At 51.7% G+C, this 14,488-nt stretch overlaps 1 protein-coding gene across 1 annotated transcript in view; it reads left to right on the top strand.

Annotated features, from left to right (window-relative positions):
* Positions 1 to 1,212: 1,212 nt before the first annotated feature.
* The window catches only part of NCAM1 (neural cell adhesion molecule 1), a 48,637-nt gene continuing 35,361 nt past the window's right edge, over positions 1,213 to 14,488 (top strand). Inside the window, exons 1-9 of the mRNA XM_058818964.1 lie at positions 1,213 to 1,225; positions 3,864 to 3,938; positions 4,678 to 4,896; positions 5,729 to 5,872; positions 6,703 to 6,840; positions 7,465 to 7,582; positions 8,023 to 8,195; positions 8,870 to 9,012; positions 12,530 to 12,559. Coding sequence (XP_058674947.1) covers positions 1,213 to 1,225; positions 3,864 to 3,938; positions 4,678 to 4,896; positions 5,729 to 5,872; positions 6,703 to 6,840; positions 7,465 to 7,582; positions 8,023 to 8,195; positions 8,870 to 9,012; positions 12,530 to 12,559 — 1,053 coding nt within the window. The remainder of the gene's footprint in view (positions 1,226 to 3,863; positions 3,939 to 4,677; positions 4,897 to 5,728; positions 5,873 to 6,702; positions 6,841 to 7,464; positions 7,583 to 8,022; positions 8,196 to 8,869; positions 9,013 to 12,529; positions 12,560 to 14,488) is intronic.

The following is a 14,488-nucleotide window of genomic DNA, read 5'->3' on the forward strand; positions in this document are numbered from 1 at the left end:
TCTGTGTCTTTTTGATTCTGTTTTTTTTAATTCTGGGGTTTTTTTTTTTTATTCTGGGTTTTTTTTTTAAATCTGGACCTTTTTGATTCCGTTGTTTTTTGGTTTTGTTTTGTTTTGTTGTTTTTTTTTTTTTATTCTGGGTTTTTTGATTCTAAATTTTTTTATTTTAAGTTTTCTCTGGGCTTTGTTGCAGTAATGCATCATTACCTGGGTTACCTGTGACAGGAGCACAGGATTCCTGCTCCTGGGGACACCCTCCAAGGCAAACCCCATCCAAATTCCTTCCTGGGCTGAGAGTGAGAGAGAGAGAGCCCCTAGAACTGAGTTCAGCCCTTAGAACTGAGTTCAGCCCTTAGAACTGAGTTCAGCCCCTAAACTGAGTTCAGCCCTTAGAACTGAGTTCAGCCCCTAAACTGAGTTCAGCCCCTAAACTGAGTTCAGCCCTTAGAACTGAGTTCAGCCCTTAGAACTGAGTTCAGCCCTTAGAACTGAGTTCAGCCCTTAGAACTGAGTTCAGCCCCTAAACTGAGTTCAGCCCCTAGAACTGAGTTCAGCCCCTAGAACTGAGTTCAGCCCTTAGAACTGAGTTCAGCCCCTAGAACTGAGTTCAGCCCCTAGAACTGAGTTCAGCCCCTAGAACTGAGTTCAGCCCTTAGAACTGAGTTCAGCCCTTAGAACTGAGTTCAGCCCTTAGAACTGAGTTCAGCCCCTAGAACTGAGTTCAGCCCTTAGAACTGAGTTCAGCCCTTAGAACTGAGTTCAGCCCTTAGAACTGAGTTCAGCCCCTAGAACTGAGTTCAGCCCTTAGAACTGAGTTCAGCCCTTAGAACTGAGTTCAGCCCCTAGAACTGAGTTCAGCCCCTAGAACTGAGTTCAGCCCCTAGAACTGAGTTCAGTCCTTATAACTGAGTTCAGCCCCTAGAACTGAGTTTAGCCCTTAGAACTGAGTTCAGCCCTTAGAACTGAGTTCAGCCCCTAGAACTGAGTTCAGCCCCTAGAACTGAGTTCAGCCCTTAGAACTGAGTTCAGCCCTTAGAACTGAGTTCAGCCCCTAGAACTGAGTTTAGCCCCTAGAACTGAGTTCAGCCCTTGGTGGGAGCTGCAGTGTGGGCACATCCCTGGGGATGTGAGTGTGGGGTGGCCCCAGTGCTGGAGTGGGGTGAGGATTTCAAGGGTTGAGGGTTTCAGGAGGTGAAGATTCCAGGATTCCAGATGAGTATTCCAGGTGAGGATTTCCGTCCTTGCTGAGCTCTCGGAGTCAGTGCTGAGCTGATGGAGGCTGAAAAGGAGCAGTGCTTTTGTGGGAGGGGAGGGATGTGAACTCCCATTTATCTGAGGGAATAGAACCCCACGGTAAATCCCTAATTTGGTGTATTTAGTGTTCCAGGATACTCCTTTTGTGGAGCCAGAGCAGTGTGAGCGCTCACATTCCTGTTCCAGGTGTGTCACCTTTAGAATTTGGGCAGCCACAGACTCAATTCCCAATAATTCACTTTATTTCCTTTATTTCCTTTATTTCCTTTATTTCCAGGTACAGCCTCCTGCCTTAAGCTCAGCCTGAGCCCAGCAGGGACACAGCCTCCCTGCCTATTAAACCACGGCTTAATTTGAGCTCATTTCTTTTGTTGAGATGCAAAACTAATTATATTGAACTACAGATGAACAGGAAGTTGCATTAGCAAATTTGTTGTCTTTTCTTTTTTTTTTTTTTTTTTTAATCAATGGGGAATTATTCAGCATTTTTTGGGGGCTGGGGAACTTTATAACCAGATAAAAGATACGGGGGAGGGCAGAGCTATAAAAAGTGTTATTGTGTGATTATGAAGAGGCCTTTTAATGCAGTTATTATGTGATGCTAAAAAGGCCTTTATTGCTTGAAGTTGGAAGCAGAATACAAATGGGCTCGCAGTGTCTATTAAACGAAGGGTGGAAAAAATAGTCCCCATTTCCCTGGGCTGCAAAGCAAAACTAACGATTAAACAGCGATTAAAATCAGCAGAGCTGGCTTTGTGTGTGAGCTCCCAGCCCGAGCTGAGCGTGGGGATGATGGTGAGATTGCAGGTGTGAGAAACGCCAATCACTTGCTTTCTAAAATTCCAGAAGTGTAATAGTAATAAAATGGTCATAAAAATAGCAATATAATTAGAGTAACAAAAATTTGGACAATCCGAGTTAGGACAATATGAGACAATAGAAACAAAGAGTTTGGGACAGTCCAGGTACCTTTTCTGGGCAAAATAAGCCCAAAAAAGGACCCACATTAACAGAGGATTAATCCTTAAAAGCAACAGCCTGTTGCATATTCATACAGCTCATCCATGATGCATAAATTCCATTCAAACACAGGATTCTGGCTGGGCAGTGTCAGCTTCTGCCTCTGAATCCTGTTGGCATCTTCAGGGCTGAGCAAGGCAGGAAGAAGTTCATTTCTTCTGATAAGGGAGCAATAAATTCTCTTTCTCTGAAAGATTCAAGTGTCCTGTGGCTGCCATCTCAGTGAGCATACCTCATTCCTCTCTTTAAAAAAGTATCTTACATAGAATAGTTTCTATTTCAACATTATGTTATAACCTAAAACTATATTTAACACACTACTTAAGAGAATTAACACAGCATAACTTTAACATAACACATCCCATATTCATGTGAATATTTGCCAAAAGCCAATCATAAGGTATGAATGTTTCACAGCAGGCACAGCCCCTTGTTGTGGGGACCTGTTTGTGCAGATGACGGTGGCTGGGGCCATCCCAGCTCCCATTGTTGCTTCTCCTGGAGAGAAGGGCTGTGTCGGGGGGTTGTTGGCTGAAAGAACGTGCTGAGAAAATGCTGATATTGCTGTGCTTTCCCCCTGAGGGCAGGCAGAGCTCCCCCAGCTCCAGGCTCAGTGCCTGACCCCCAGCCCAAGTGTTTCCCCAGCACTTTAAGCAGTGTTGCCATTGGCACGCACAGCCAGGTTTTAATTTCTGAACCAATGCTTGTTTCTCACAACCCCAGGTGTGCTTGGCAGCTGGAATAATGCCTCTGTGGTCTGGAGGTAAAATTAGCTGCTCTGGGAGAGAGATTTTCAGCTTTTCGTGCACTACATGAAAGCACAGAGGGTGTTTTCCAAAGAAAACCGATTTTGGCGTCCTCAAATTCAACTTGACCCAGGCTTGTTAGGCCACAGATCTGCTGTGGAATTAAGCTATAGCTGGAGGAGAGCCAGAATCCAATTACATTTTCTGCCTAATGGGTCATAATTTATGCAATGAGGGAAGGAGGCAGGGATGATGCTGGGGGAAAAGGGCACTGGGCCTGCGTGGGTGTGCACTGGGAGGGGCTGGTAAATGGGCATGGGCAGAGGTGCTGTCCTTTGGTGTTTAAAACCTTTCTGTGGTGTTTCAAACATTCTTCTGATTTTAAAAAACTTGTTCTGGTGTTTAAAACCTTGTTATGGTGTTTAAAACCTTGTTGTCGTGTTTAAAACCTTGTTCTGGTGTTTAAAACCCTTCTCTCTTGTTTAAAACCTTCCTCTGGTGTTTCAAACCTCGTTGTGGTGTTGAAAACCTTGTTATGGTGTTTAAAACCTTGCTGTCATGTTTAAAACACCTCTCGCTTGTTTAAAACCATCTTCTCATGTTTAAAACCTTCCTCTGGTGTTTAAAATCTCGTTCTCCTGTTGAAAACCTTGTTCTGGTGTTTAAAACCCTTCTCTCTTGTTTAAAACCTTGTTCTGGTGTTTAAAACCAGCAGTTCAGATCAGAATACAGGTGTCATCCAGGACTGTAAATGGAATGAGGGATCCCTGGGGACTGTAAGGCTGGCAAAGGTGTTTTGCTGGAGCCCACAGCCCGTGTCTGACCGTGCTCATTCCCTTCCAGCCTCTCTCCAAGTGGACATTGTTCCAAGCCAGGGGGAGATCAGCGTTGGAGAGTCCAAGTTCTTCTTATGTCAAGGTGGGTGCTGGCCAAAGGCCCCTGGGTTCCTTGATTCAGTTCAGAATGAGACAGACCCTGCTGGGATGGTACTGCTGCTCTGGGGTCACTCAGACCCTGTGCTTTGGGGCATGCTGGGCTGTCCCACTGTTCTCTGGGGTCACTCAGAGCCTCAGCTGTGGGGTTTGGGGCAGACCCTGGGCTTTGGGGGTGTGCAGAGCTGGGCTGTCTCACTGTACTTACTGTTTGCTGCTGTGGGGTGAGTCAGACTGTCAGCAGTGGGGTTTGGGACATTCAGAGCCCTCAGCTATGGGATTTGGGTCAGACTCTGGGGTTTGGGGGTGTGCAGAGCCGGGCTGTCTCTCACTGGGCTGTTTTCTGCTGTGGGGTCAGTCAGACCCTGGGATTTGGGGCGATGAAGGGCTGGGCTGTCCCACTGTCCTGTGGGGTCAGTCAGAGCCTCAGCAGTGGGGTTTGGGGCAGACCCTCAGCAGAGGGGTTTGGGGGTGATGCAGTCCTGGCCTGGCTCACCCTGCTCTCTCCCCTCAGCGGGGTTTGGGGCCATGCAGTCCTGGCCTGTCTCACTGTGTTGTTTGCTGCTGTGGGGTCACTCAGAGCCTGGGGTTTGGAGCAGCCCCTCAGCACTGGGGTTTGGGGATGATGCTGTCCTGGCCTGTCTCACCCTGCTGTTTGCTGCTGTGGGGTTTGGGGGCCATGCTGTCCTGGCCTGTCTCACCCTGCTCTCTCCCCCAACCCTCAGTGGCCGGGGAGGCCAGGTCCAAGGACATCTCGTGGTTCTCCCCGAACGGGGAGCGGCTGAGCCCGGGCCAGCAGCGCATCTCGGTGGTGCGCAACGATGACTCCTCGTCCACGCTCACCATCTACAACGCCAACATCGACGACGCCGGCATCTACAAGTGTGTGGTCAGCAGCCCCGAGGAGGGCGACTCCGAGGCCACCGTCAATGTCAAGATATTCCGTAAGGAGCCCTCACCTGGCTCTTGTCTTGCCCCCTGGCTCTTGTCTTGCCCCCTGGCTCTTGTCGTGCTCTCCCCGACTCTCTCCTTACCCTCCTGGCTCTCTTCTTGCCCTTCCTGACTCTTCCCTTTCCCCTTCGGCTTCTTCCTTTCCCCCCTGGATCTTTCCTTTCCCTGCTGGATCTTTCCTTGCCCTCCAGCCCTTTCCTTTCCCCCCTTGCTCTTTTCTTTGCCCCCTGGCTCTCTCCTTCGCCCCCCGGCTCTTTCCTTGCCCCTTTGCTCTCTCCTTTCCCCCCTGGATCTTTCCTTGACCCCCTGGCTCTCTCCTTGCCCCCCCTGTGTTGAATTTGCAGCAACCGCAATGAGGTGAGAGATGAGTGAATCTGACTCCATGTTCTTAGAAGGCTGATTTATTATTTTATGATGTTCTATTAAATTAAAAGAAACTGTATGCTAAAACTGTACTAAACTATAGAGAAAGGATGTATCAGGAGGTTGGAAAAGAATGATAGTAAAAACTCGTGACAGATTCAGAGAGTCCAACACAGCCTGGCTGTGATTGGTCATTAAATTAAAACAATTCACATGCTGGCTAAACAGTTCTCCAAATCACATCCCAAAGTAGCAAAACAGGGAGAAGCTGAAGCTTCCCAGCTTCTTAGGAGAAGAAATCCTGGCAAAGGGATTTTTATAAAATATCAGGGTAACAGGCACGCAGTGATTCACTCAGACCTCAGTCCTCCCCTGGGAACAAGGAGATCTCTGGGGTTTGGGGTTTCTCTGCTCCAGCTGTGCTGAGGAAGCTGCAGTGACCTCTCCTTTCCCATTTTCCAGAAAAGCTGATGTTCAAGAACGCTCCCACCCCCCAGGAGTTCAAGGAAGGGGACGATGCTGTGATCGTGTGCGACGTGGTCAGCTCGCTGCCCCCCACCATCATCTGGAAGCACAAAGGCAGGGATGTCATCCTGAAAAAGGATGGTAAGGCCTTGCTTCGTGTCCACCTCCCTCCCACACACAGTGCTGGTGCTCAGAAGGGACAGGAGGAGCAGTTTGTGCCTGACCCGAGGTCATGGGATGTGCATTTAGTCACCCCAGGTGCTGTGGTTTGCCTGTGGCAGGACAAGCACATCCCCACCGAAGTGGCCACCAGGCTTTGGCACCAAAATCAGCCAAGGAATGCTGGATAAAAAATGGAGATGAAAGAAGTGCCATCAGACAGAAGAGCTGGGTGTTGTGACACCCTCCACCTTCCTGAGGAACGGGGCTGGAAGCTCCTTGCAAGCACATTTCGCCTTCTTCCCAAATGCTCCAGAGGGGCTGGCAGGGACCCTGAGCCCAGCTGAGCAGGTGTCCCACTCCCGGCACACAGGTGGTGAGGCTGGAGCCCCTGGGCAGGGGGATGAGGCCCAAGCTGCTCCCTGGCTGATGCGATGCAGTGCAAAGTGTCTGTGGGACCTCATGGTGGGGCTGAGGTCACCTTCTGCTGTGCTGGGAGCACGGAGCCCACCCAGAGAGGAGAATCTGAGGCTGAAAATCCTGTTGGATAAAAGCAGTTTAATAAAGCAAAGGAAACCAAGGAGTTCCTTTAGTGCTCCCCATCATTCAGCCAGGTCTGCTGTGTCCCCCTGGATCTGCTCACCTCCCAGAGCACAGCCCCAGAGCAGGGGCAGATCCAGCTCCAGCAGCATCTCCATTTTGTGGTGGGGAGGGAGATTTTAGGGGAAGGGAAGGGGAGGGAAAGGAAAAAGGAAAAAGGATAGGAAGGAGAGGCTGAGTGATCTTCCCTTGCCTTTCCTTGTGCTTTGCAGTGCGCTTCATCGTCCTGTCCAACAACTACCTGCAGATCCGCGGCATCAAGAAGACAGATGAGGGCACCTACAGGTGTGAGGGGAGGATCCTGGCCCGGGGGGAGATCAACTTCAAGGACATCCAGGTCATCGTCAACGGTGAGGGGCTGGGAGCAGCACCTCAGCCCAGGCTGCTGCAGGAGCTGCTGCCTCCCACTCACACCCTCCTCTTCCTCTGCTGTGTCCAGTAAAATGTCCATGGGACGCAGGGAGTGTTTGCCAGGTGTTTACAGGAGAATAACACCTCGAGGAGCCTGAGGGTCAGAGTGAGGAGCTGAGCTTGGTGGCACTCACCATTGTGGTTCTGGCCACCACACTGATTCCTTTTGTGTCTCCCACCCACTGCCCCTTCTATCCTGTGCTGATGACTTTGGCCATGCCTCAGGCTCACTGATCAAACCCTGCAGGTGGTGATGCTGACAGGGTTTTTGGGTGGGCAGAGGTGCACAGGAGCTCCCTGTGGCTCACACCTTTGGCCATGCCTCAGGCTCACTGATCAAACCCTGCAGGTGGTGATGCTGACAGGGTTTTTGGGTGGGTAGAGGTGCACAGGAGCTCTCTGTGCTGATGGCTTTGGCTAGGCTTCAGACTCACTGATCAAACCCTGCAGGTGATGGTGCTGACAGGGTTGTTGGGTGAGTGGTGCCACCAGAGGTGCACAGGGGGCTCCCTGTGGCTCACACCTTTGTGCTCCCCACTCACCCTGGCTCTGCTCTCTTGCAGTGCCGCCCTCTGTGCGTGCCAGGCAGAGCACCATGAACGCCACTGCCAACCTGAGCCAGTCTGTCACCCTGGCCTGTGATGCTGATGGCTTCCCCGAGCCCACCGTGTCCTGGACCAAGTAAGGATCAGATCCTGTTGGCTGAGATAAAAACAGTTTAACAAAGCAAAGCAAACCAAGGGGTTCCTTCAGTGCTCCCATTGCTCAGCTGTGTCCCCTCCCAGCTCCCTGCACTGCCCTGCCAGGTGTGATCCCCACTCCGGGGACTCTGTTCTTGGAGTTCTGCAGCCTTTGGTGAAGGTTAGCAGCACAGATTGACCTGGAAAGGCTGATGGCAGCTTGGAGTGGTGCCTTGGTAGGAGAGAAACCACCTCTGGGGGGGTTACAGCTCTGTGGTGTGCCAGGAGGTGGGAGCTGGGGCAGGAAGGGATGGGAATGGGTACCAGGCTGAGCTCTGCAGCCCAGGGGCACAGGAGAAGGGCTGGTCCCTCTGATGGGCAGGCCTGCAGCAGGCTGGGCTGGCTGCTGCCCCCACAGCCCCGTGTGCTCTGTGCCCCCAGGGATGGAGAGCCCGTGGAGGAGGTGGAGGAGGAGGAGGACAAGTACAGCTTCAACTCGGACGGCTCCGAGCTGGTGATCCACAGGGTGGACAAGAGCGACGAGGCCGAGTACATCTGCATTGCTGAGAACAAGGCTGGGGAGGCCGATGCCACCATCCACCTCAAAGTCTTTGGTAACAGCCCTGGGGGGAGCTGGGGGAGCTCTTTGTCCCAGTTAATTCATGCCAGCTGGGGCTGTGCCCCTCTGCCATCCTGGGGGTGTTGGAGCTCCTGTCTGGAGCCATCCGTCCCGTCCTTCCCAGCTCCTGTGTGCTCCAGCACGGGCAGGGCTGCTGGGTCAGACCCACAGCTGCTGGAAATGCCCTCCAGGATATTTCCTGGAGTCCTGATCCACCAGAGCTGCTGTTGGAAGGGTTTTAGTGGGGCTTGCTGCAGCCTGGATGGGGAGGTGAGCTCACCCCAGCACTGTGGGAGTGATCTCAGGCTTGCAGGGGTGAATCAGGAGCTTCCCTGCCTCCCAGGGGTCTGGAGGTGTTGGGGAATATGGAATTCTCCCTGCCCTGTGTGCAGCCCAAGCCCTTGGCAAAGGGCTGGTTTGGGCAGGGAGGTGGAAGGGGGAGCTGGTAATCCAGGGGTGAACATTTGTACCCTCTGAACCGGCTCCTCCTTGGAGCCTCAGCTGTGGGAATGAGCACGAGAGGTTTTCCAGGTCCAGCACAGGAGGTTTTCCAGGTCCTTCCCTCCTGCAGGAAGGTGCAAGCCCCCATGCTCCTTCCCCAGCTGGCTGGAGATGGTCCCAGCTCTCCACCGAGCCCCCCTGAGCCAAGGCTCCTTTTCCCCTCCCCAGCCAAACCCAAGATCACCTACGTGGAGAACAAGACAGCCATGGAGCTGGAGGATCAGATCACGCTGACCTGCGAGGCCTCGGGGGACCCCATCCCCTCCATCACCTGGAGGAGCTCCAGCAGGAACATCAGCAGCGAGGAGAAGGTAAAGGTGGCAAGGGGCAGCCCTGCCCGGCCTGGGGGGCTCAGCACAGCCCCTGGCACTGCCTGGCACTGCATGGGGGCACGGGGGGCTCTGCTGCTGCTGGGGCAGTGACACGCCTGGGGCAGTGACACGCCTGCGACACTGCCACTCCATGCAGTTATTGCACTGCAGCTCAAAGGGACCAGCCCCTTCTCCTCTCATTATGGAGGAGTTTTCCATAATTTAACCTGGGGCACTGCCACCTGTTCCACACCTGGGACAGTGACACACCTGGAGCCCTGCCATAGGTAGCACACCTGGGGCAGTGCCACACCTGGGGCAGTGTCACAGGTGCACACCTGGAGCAATGCCACACCCTGAGCAGTGCCACAGATGCCACACCTGGGGCAGTGCCACCTGTGCCCTCCTGTGAGAGCCACCTGGGCTCTGAGCAGCTGGGGAGTCCTCCTGCAATCCCTGCTGTGTTCACCGGGGGGATTCAACTGGGGGCCCCCAAAGCCTGTTCAGAGCAGTTCCTCCAGCTGCAGGAACATCTGGCAGGGGGGATGAGCCCCCTGACCCCGGCAGGTGCAGGTGAGGGCTGCTCCTCCCCAGGACCACAGTGAGCCTGTCCATCCCTGCTGCCCTGTCACACTGCACATCCCCAGAGCACAAAAGCCTGCCTGCCTTTTGTGCTCACCTGTTCTGTTGATCCCATCAACACCATTTTGTTCTTAAAAGGCAAAAATAATTAGCAGTTTTTTTCCTTCTTGAAAGAGAGTGCTGGTGTTGTTGTTGCTCCTTTAATTAGAGCAGGCTGGGTGTGCTGCTGCTGCTGCTGCACTGGAGATGTTTCATGAGCGATCAGGAGGCAGAATTTGGAGCCAGAGCAGGCCTAGACAGAGGCAGGAGTGAGGAGTTGTTGCTAATTAATAATCTCCTATTAACAGGATGGTGCTTCAGGGCTCAGCTGCCTTGGCCATGCCAGGGCCTCTGGCTCAGTGTGACACTGCAGTCTGGGAGCAACAGAGCTGTCCACTGTCCCTGCTCCCCACAGCTGCCCTGCAGCTCCTAAATGAGCTTTGTTAATTGCCCCCGTGACGTCAGCCCCTCCCTCGTTGTCCATGTGTAAGTTTATTAATCAGGGTGCCCGAGCTGTCCAGCCTCAGTTCCTTCCCAGCATCTCCTGGATCCCAGGGCTGCTGTGAATCCCTGCAGTGTGCGGGGAATGGTTCCAGTCCTGCAGAAGCTGCAGCCTGAGCAGGGCACCTGTTTGGGCAGGATTGGGGTTATTTGTTCATGGGTTTGTCTCTGTTAGCCCTGGGAGGTGCCCAGGGCTGCAGAGCTGCTGGCTCTGAGGTTTGGGTCCCAGCCATGGACAGACTGGGGCAGGGAGGGGATGGAAAAGCTGAATAAGTGTAGAGGAGCCCCCCTCTGAGCCCAGTCAATCCATCACAGCCCAGTGCAAAACTGCTAACTCATTTTTGCTGGTTTTTGAGACTCTGCTTGCTGCTCTCAGGTGGGTGATCAATAGCAAGGGGAATGTTCATGCTCTGACACCTGGAGATGGGGGAAGAGCCAAGGTTTGAGGTGCTGCCATGTGCTCATGGGCTGGTTCAAACCTTCAGGGCAAACATTATTTTATCATGTCCCCTGCACTTGCTAGGCTGGATTATTGTGTGTGTGTGTGTGTGTGTGTGTGTGCATTTTGTTTTGGTTTGTCTTGTACTTTCTCATTCTCTCTCTTGTGCTCTGAGTTGAGGGAAACCTTTCAGATGTCCAGAAAACCCTGAGGTCAGAACAGCTCTATAAATACTCCACTACAAATTCTATTAGAATATTTAATTCTATTAAATATTCTGTTCCAAATGCATCTGTTCAGTTTATTCTCCACTTCCTTTCTCTGGGACAGCACAGGGAAGTGGATGGTCTTTGGTGCAGGACAGACAATGCTATTTTAGGAATTTTTAAGCTTACTTTTGAAGGTTTCTGTTATCCAGAATGCTTCTCTCTTGCTTTATGTTGTTTGATCTTGTAATCATCCCTCAGTGAAGGTTTTTAGAGGTGTAGAGATGCCTCAACTCCCAAAACATTCTGGAAAACCCCCCCCAAAGCCCCAAAGGAAAAGGAGGATTTAGTTCAGCTGTGTCTCCTGGCAGATTTTGGGCTGTCCCAGCCACCATTCCCTGCAGGGCAGAAAGCAAAGGGAGCATCCTCTCAGTAAAGGAGTGAAGAGCAAGGGGATCAGCTCTGAGTTCTCCTTCTGCATCCCAGACACACAGCCCTGATCCTTTATCCAGGCTGGATCTCCTGGAGCTGCTGTCCCAGCCACCATTCCCTGCAGGGCAGAAAACAAGGGAGCATCCTCTCACTAAATGAGTGAGGAGCAGAGGGATCAGCTCTGAATTCTCCTCCTGCATCCCAGACACACATCCCTGATCCTTCATCCAGGCTGGATCCCCTGAGAGAGCTGCTCTCCCTGCTCACCATTCCCTGCAGGGCAGAAAACAAGGGAGCATCCTCTCACTAAAGGCATCGAAGAGCAGAGAGATCAGCTCTGATTTCTCCCTCCTGCATCCCAAACTGAGTTTAACCCCAGTGCTGCCACTGGCCCTTCCCCAGGGCTGCCCCACAGGGCTCCCTGTGCCTCCTGCAGGTTCGGGGTGAGCTCCTGTCCCATCCCCACCCAGCCCGTGTCTGTCCCTGAGCCCTGTCAGAGCTGTGTGTCCCGTCTGTGCTACCTCAGTGTCCCCTGGCAGCAGGGCTCTGTGGCTGCCCCTCATTCCCTGAGCCTCCATCTCCATCCCTGCCACCCGTGTGTGCTGTGACACCCCCACAATGTCACTGTGCCCCTCAGCCAGTGCTGCCACCCTGGTGATTCTTGACTCCTGAGCAAATCACAGAGAGCTGAAATATAAATTATAGAGGGGGGAATGGAACACAGCAACCTGTGAGCCACGGGGAACTGGTCCTTGCTGCTGCTGGCTTTCTCTCAGTGGGAAATATTTGCTTTGCAGTGAGCTTTGGGCATGTTTCACTGCTCTGGGGCTGGGTGCTGCCATCCCTGAGCGCAGGGAGCTGGGGCTGGGGCTGCTCCTCCTTCCTGCATGGATCCAGGCCTCCAAATGCATGATGATCACGTTAATCAGCGTTAATTAATCGGTGTGGGGTGGCAAACAGACCGGGGGCACAACACTGGGGCTGCCCAGAGCAACTCAGTGGGCAGAGGCGTGTAGGAAAGGTGAGATGTTCAAAGGAAACGGTCCCTGATGTAATCAATCAGCCTCGAGGTGCCAGCAGCCGTTTTTAGCCATTTAAAAACCAAAGCAGAGGCTGTGAAATGGTGAATTCCAGCCTGAAACTGATGGGAGAGGGAAGCTGTGATCCCCCACCCCACACACAGGAGATGCTCAGCTTGGAGCCTGCATGTGCACCCAGCTCAATGTGCTGCAGACACTGGTACCTAAAGCAACCTTTGACAAACTTTTATTGCTTTTTTTCTGTCGTTGTTGTTGTGTTCTATATCTGTTCTCTCCAGGCTTCGTGGACCCGGCCCGAGAAACAAGAGGTATCAGATTGTCAGAGCTTTAGCAAAACTTCTTTAGGTTCTTGGTTGTTGGTTTCTCTTCTAAGCATCACAGATTAACAAATCTCTAGTGCAGTAACCAACTAAACAAAGCATTAATCTGACCCACTTAAATTACCAGTACATACAAGGAGCAGCTTCTAGAGGTAGAAATTGCTTGGCATGTAGTGATGCAATTTTTGGATGAGCAAAGTGGCTGTGTTGGGAGTGAGGAACTCTGCTCGTCACCTAAAAATGAAAGGAAAGGCAATTCAAATGAAAAATGTAAAATGTTCTTTTCACCATTTTTTTTTCTGTGCTGCCAGTGTGAATCATCCTCTCTTACAGAGAGGGAAGAATTAGCACCAACCTGTATTTTGGGAAAGTCATTTTTGCCCAGGAAAGCCTCCTCTGCTCCAGCCAACTCACCTATTTGCTCATGGCAGTCCTTCAGTTTGACCTTCTGTGTGAAGGAAACTGCATCATGCTCCATTTCCAAAGCAATGCAGAGAAACCTTGCACCAGGGGCATTTCTGCACAAAATGCTCCAAATTGCTCAATTATTTCCATTTGTCTTTGGTTTTTAAGGGTCAGCGAGGGGGAGGTGGGATAATGCAGGGACTGGGGTTGGTGCAAATGGGGTTTGATTTTATTTCACGTTCAGTGCCGTGCTATAATAATAATAATAATAATAATAATAATAGAGCTGATTTGTAGCCCTTTTGCTTCAAAATGGACCAGAAGGAAAGTTCCCAAGCAAATAACAGGGGTCAGGTGGAGAACAGAATGAGCTGTCAGAAGTGGGTGACTTGGATTTGTATTTTTAGGATCAACTTCGTGGAGGCTCTGATATTTTAAATCATTTTGAAGCCACCCTAAATCCCAGAGGCTGAGCAAAGGGGAGCTGTAACTTGAGCACCGCCCAGCTGTGTGTCACGGGGAGATCCTGCCCATTCTCCCTTCACAATAATCTGTGGGGCTGTGGCAGGTGGAGGCATCGGATTCTCAGAGCGGTTTGCGCTGGAGAATTTGGAATTTGAGTCGCTGCATCTCCCCAGGACACACAGGAGTTCCTGTCCCAGCTGTCCCCTCCCTGCCCCAGTGTTTTCTCTGGGCTCTCTCTCTCCAGCTTTTGATTAATATGAGCACTAATACCATTAAGTTTGCTGTCTCTAAATTTCTTACTGCCTCTTGTCTCAAAATACCCCAGTGGGGTGCAGGATATCTCTCTAAAATTGCTTTTAAATTGCTTTAAAGTTGCCTGGGGGCTTTCAGCAGTGGATTCCAGCAGCAGGATGGAGGTCAGGGCATGTTTGGCATTAAATATTTCACTTTTACTGGAGGAATTTTGGGTGAGGAGGTGAAGTCAGTGCTGGCAGCATCTCTGGGTACCCCCAGTCACACGCAGACTGGTAACTGGGAACGGGTGCAGCATTAGGAGTGTTCAGGGCTGCAGTTAAATACAAATATCAAACACTGCTCTCCAAGAAAAGGACAAGGAGAGATCCCTCCTCTTCCTCAGTGCGGTTCCTGCCTGGCTCGGGGTTTTCAGGGGTTTGTGTGGGTTTGGGAAGTGAGGGGCAGGTGGGATTGTGCAGAATTACCCCTGATGATTTATCCCTTGTTTGGGAAAGCTGAAAGCCCCAGAAGATGAAGGGAAGGAGATAAATGCAGTTTATTTGTCTCTGCTGTCCCCTCTGGCCCTGGGCTGTGCTCACAGTGGCTGTGCCCCAGGGCATGGCCGGAATTGGGGGAAATGCCTGTAACAGGATAAATTGCAATAATTGGCAATAGAGAGAACGTCCTGCTCTGTTCTGAGGAGTGATTAACCGAGCTGCTCTCCCCAGCACTAGGAGTTTGTTATTTTGATCCTTGCAACTGGGGAATTTGAGTAAAAGGGCTACAGATGTCAGCATCTGGCTCCCAAATCCC

The sequence above is a fragment of the Ammospiza caudacuta genome, chromosome 23 (assembly GCF_027887145.1).
Source record: "Ammospiza caudacuta isolate bAmmCau1 chromosome 23, bAmmCau1.pri, whole genome shotgun sequence".
NCBI lineage: Eukaryota > Metazoa > Chordata > Aves > Passeriformes > Passerellidae > Ammospiza > Ammospiza caudacuta.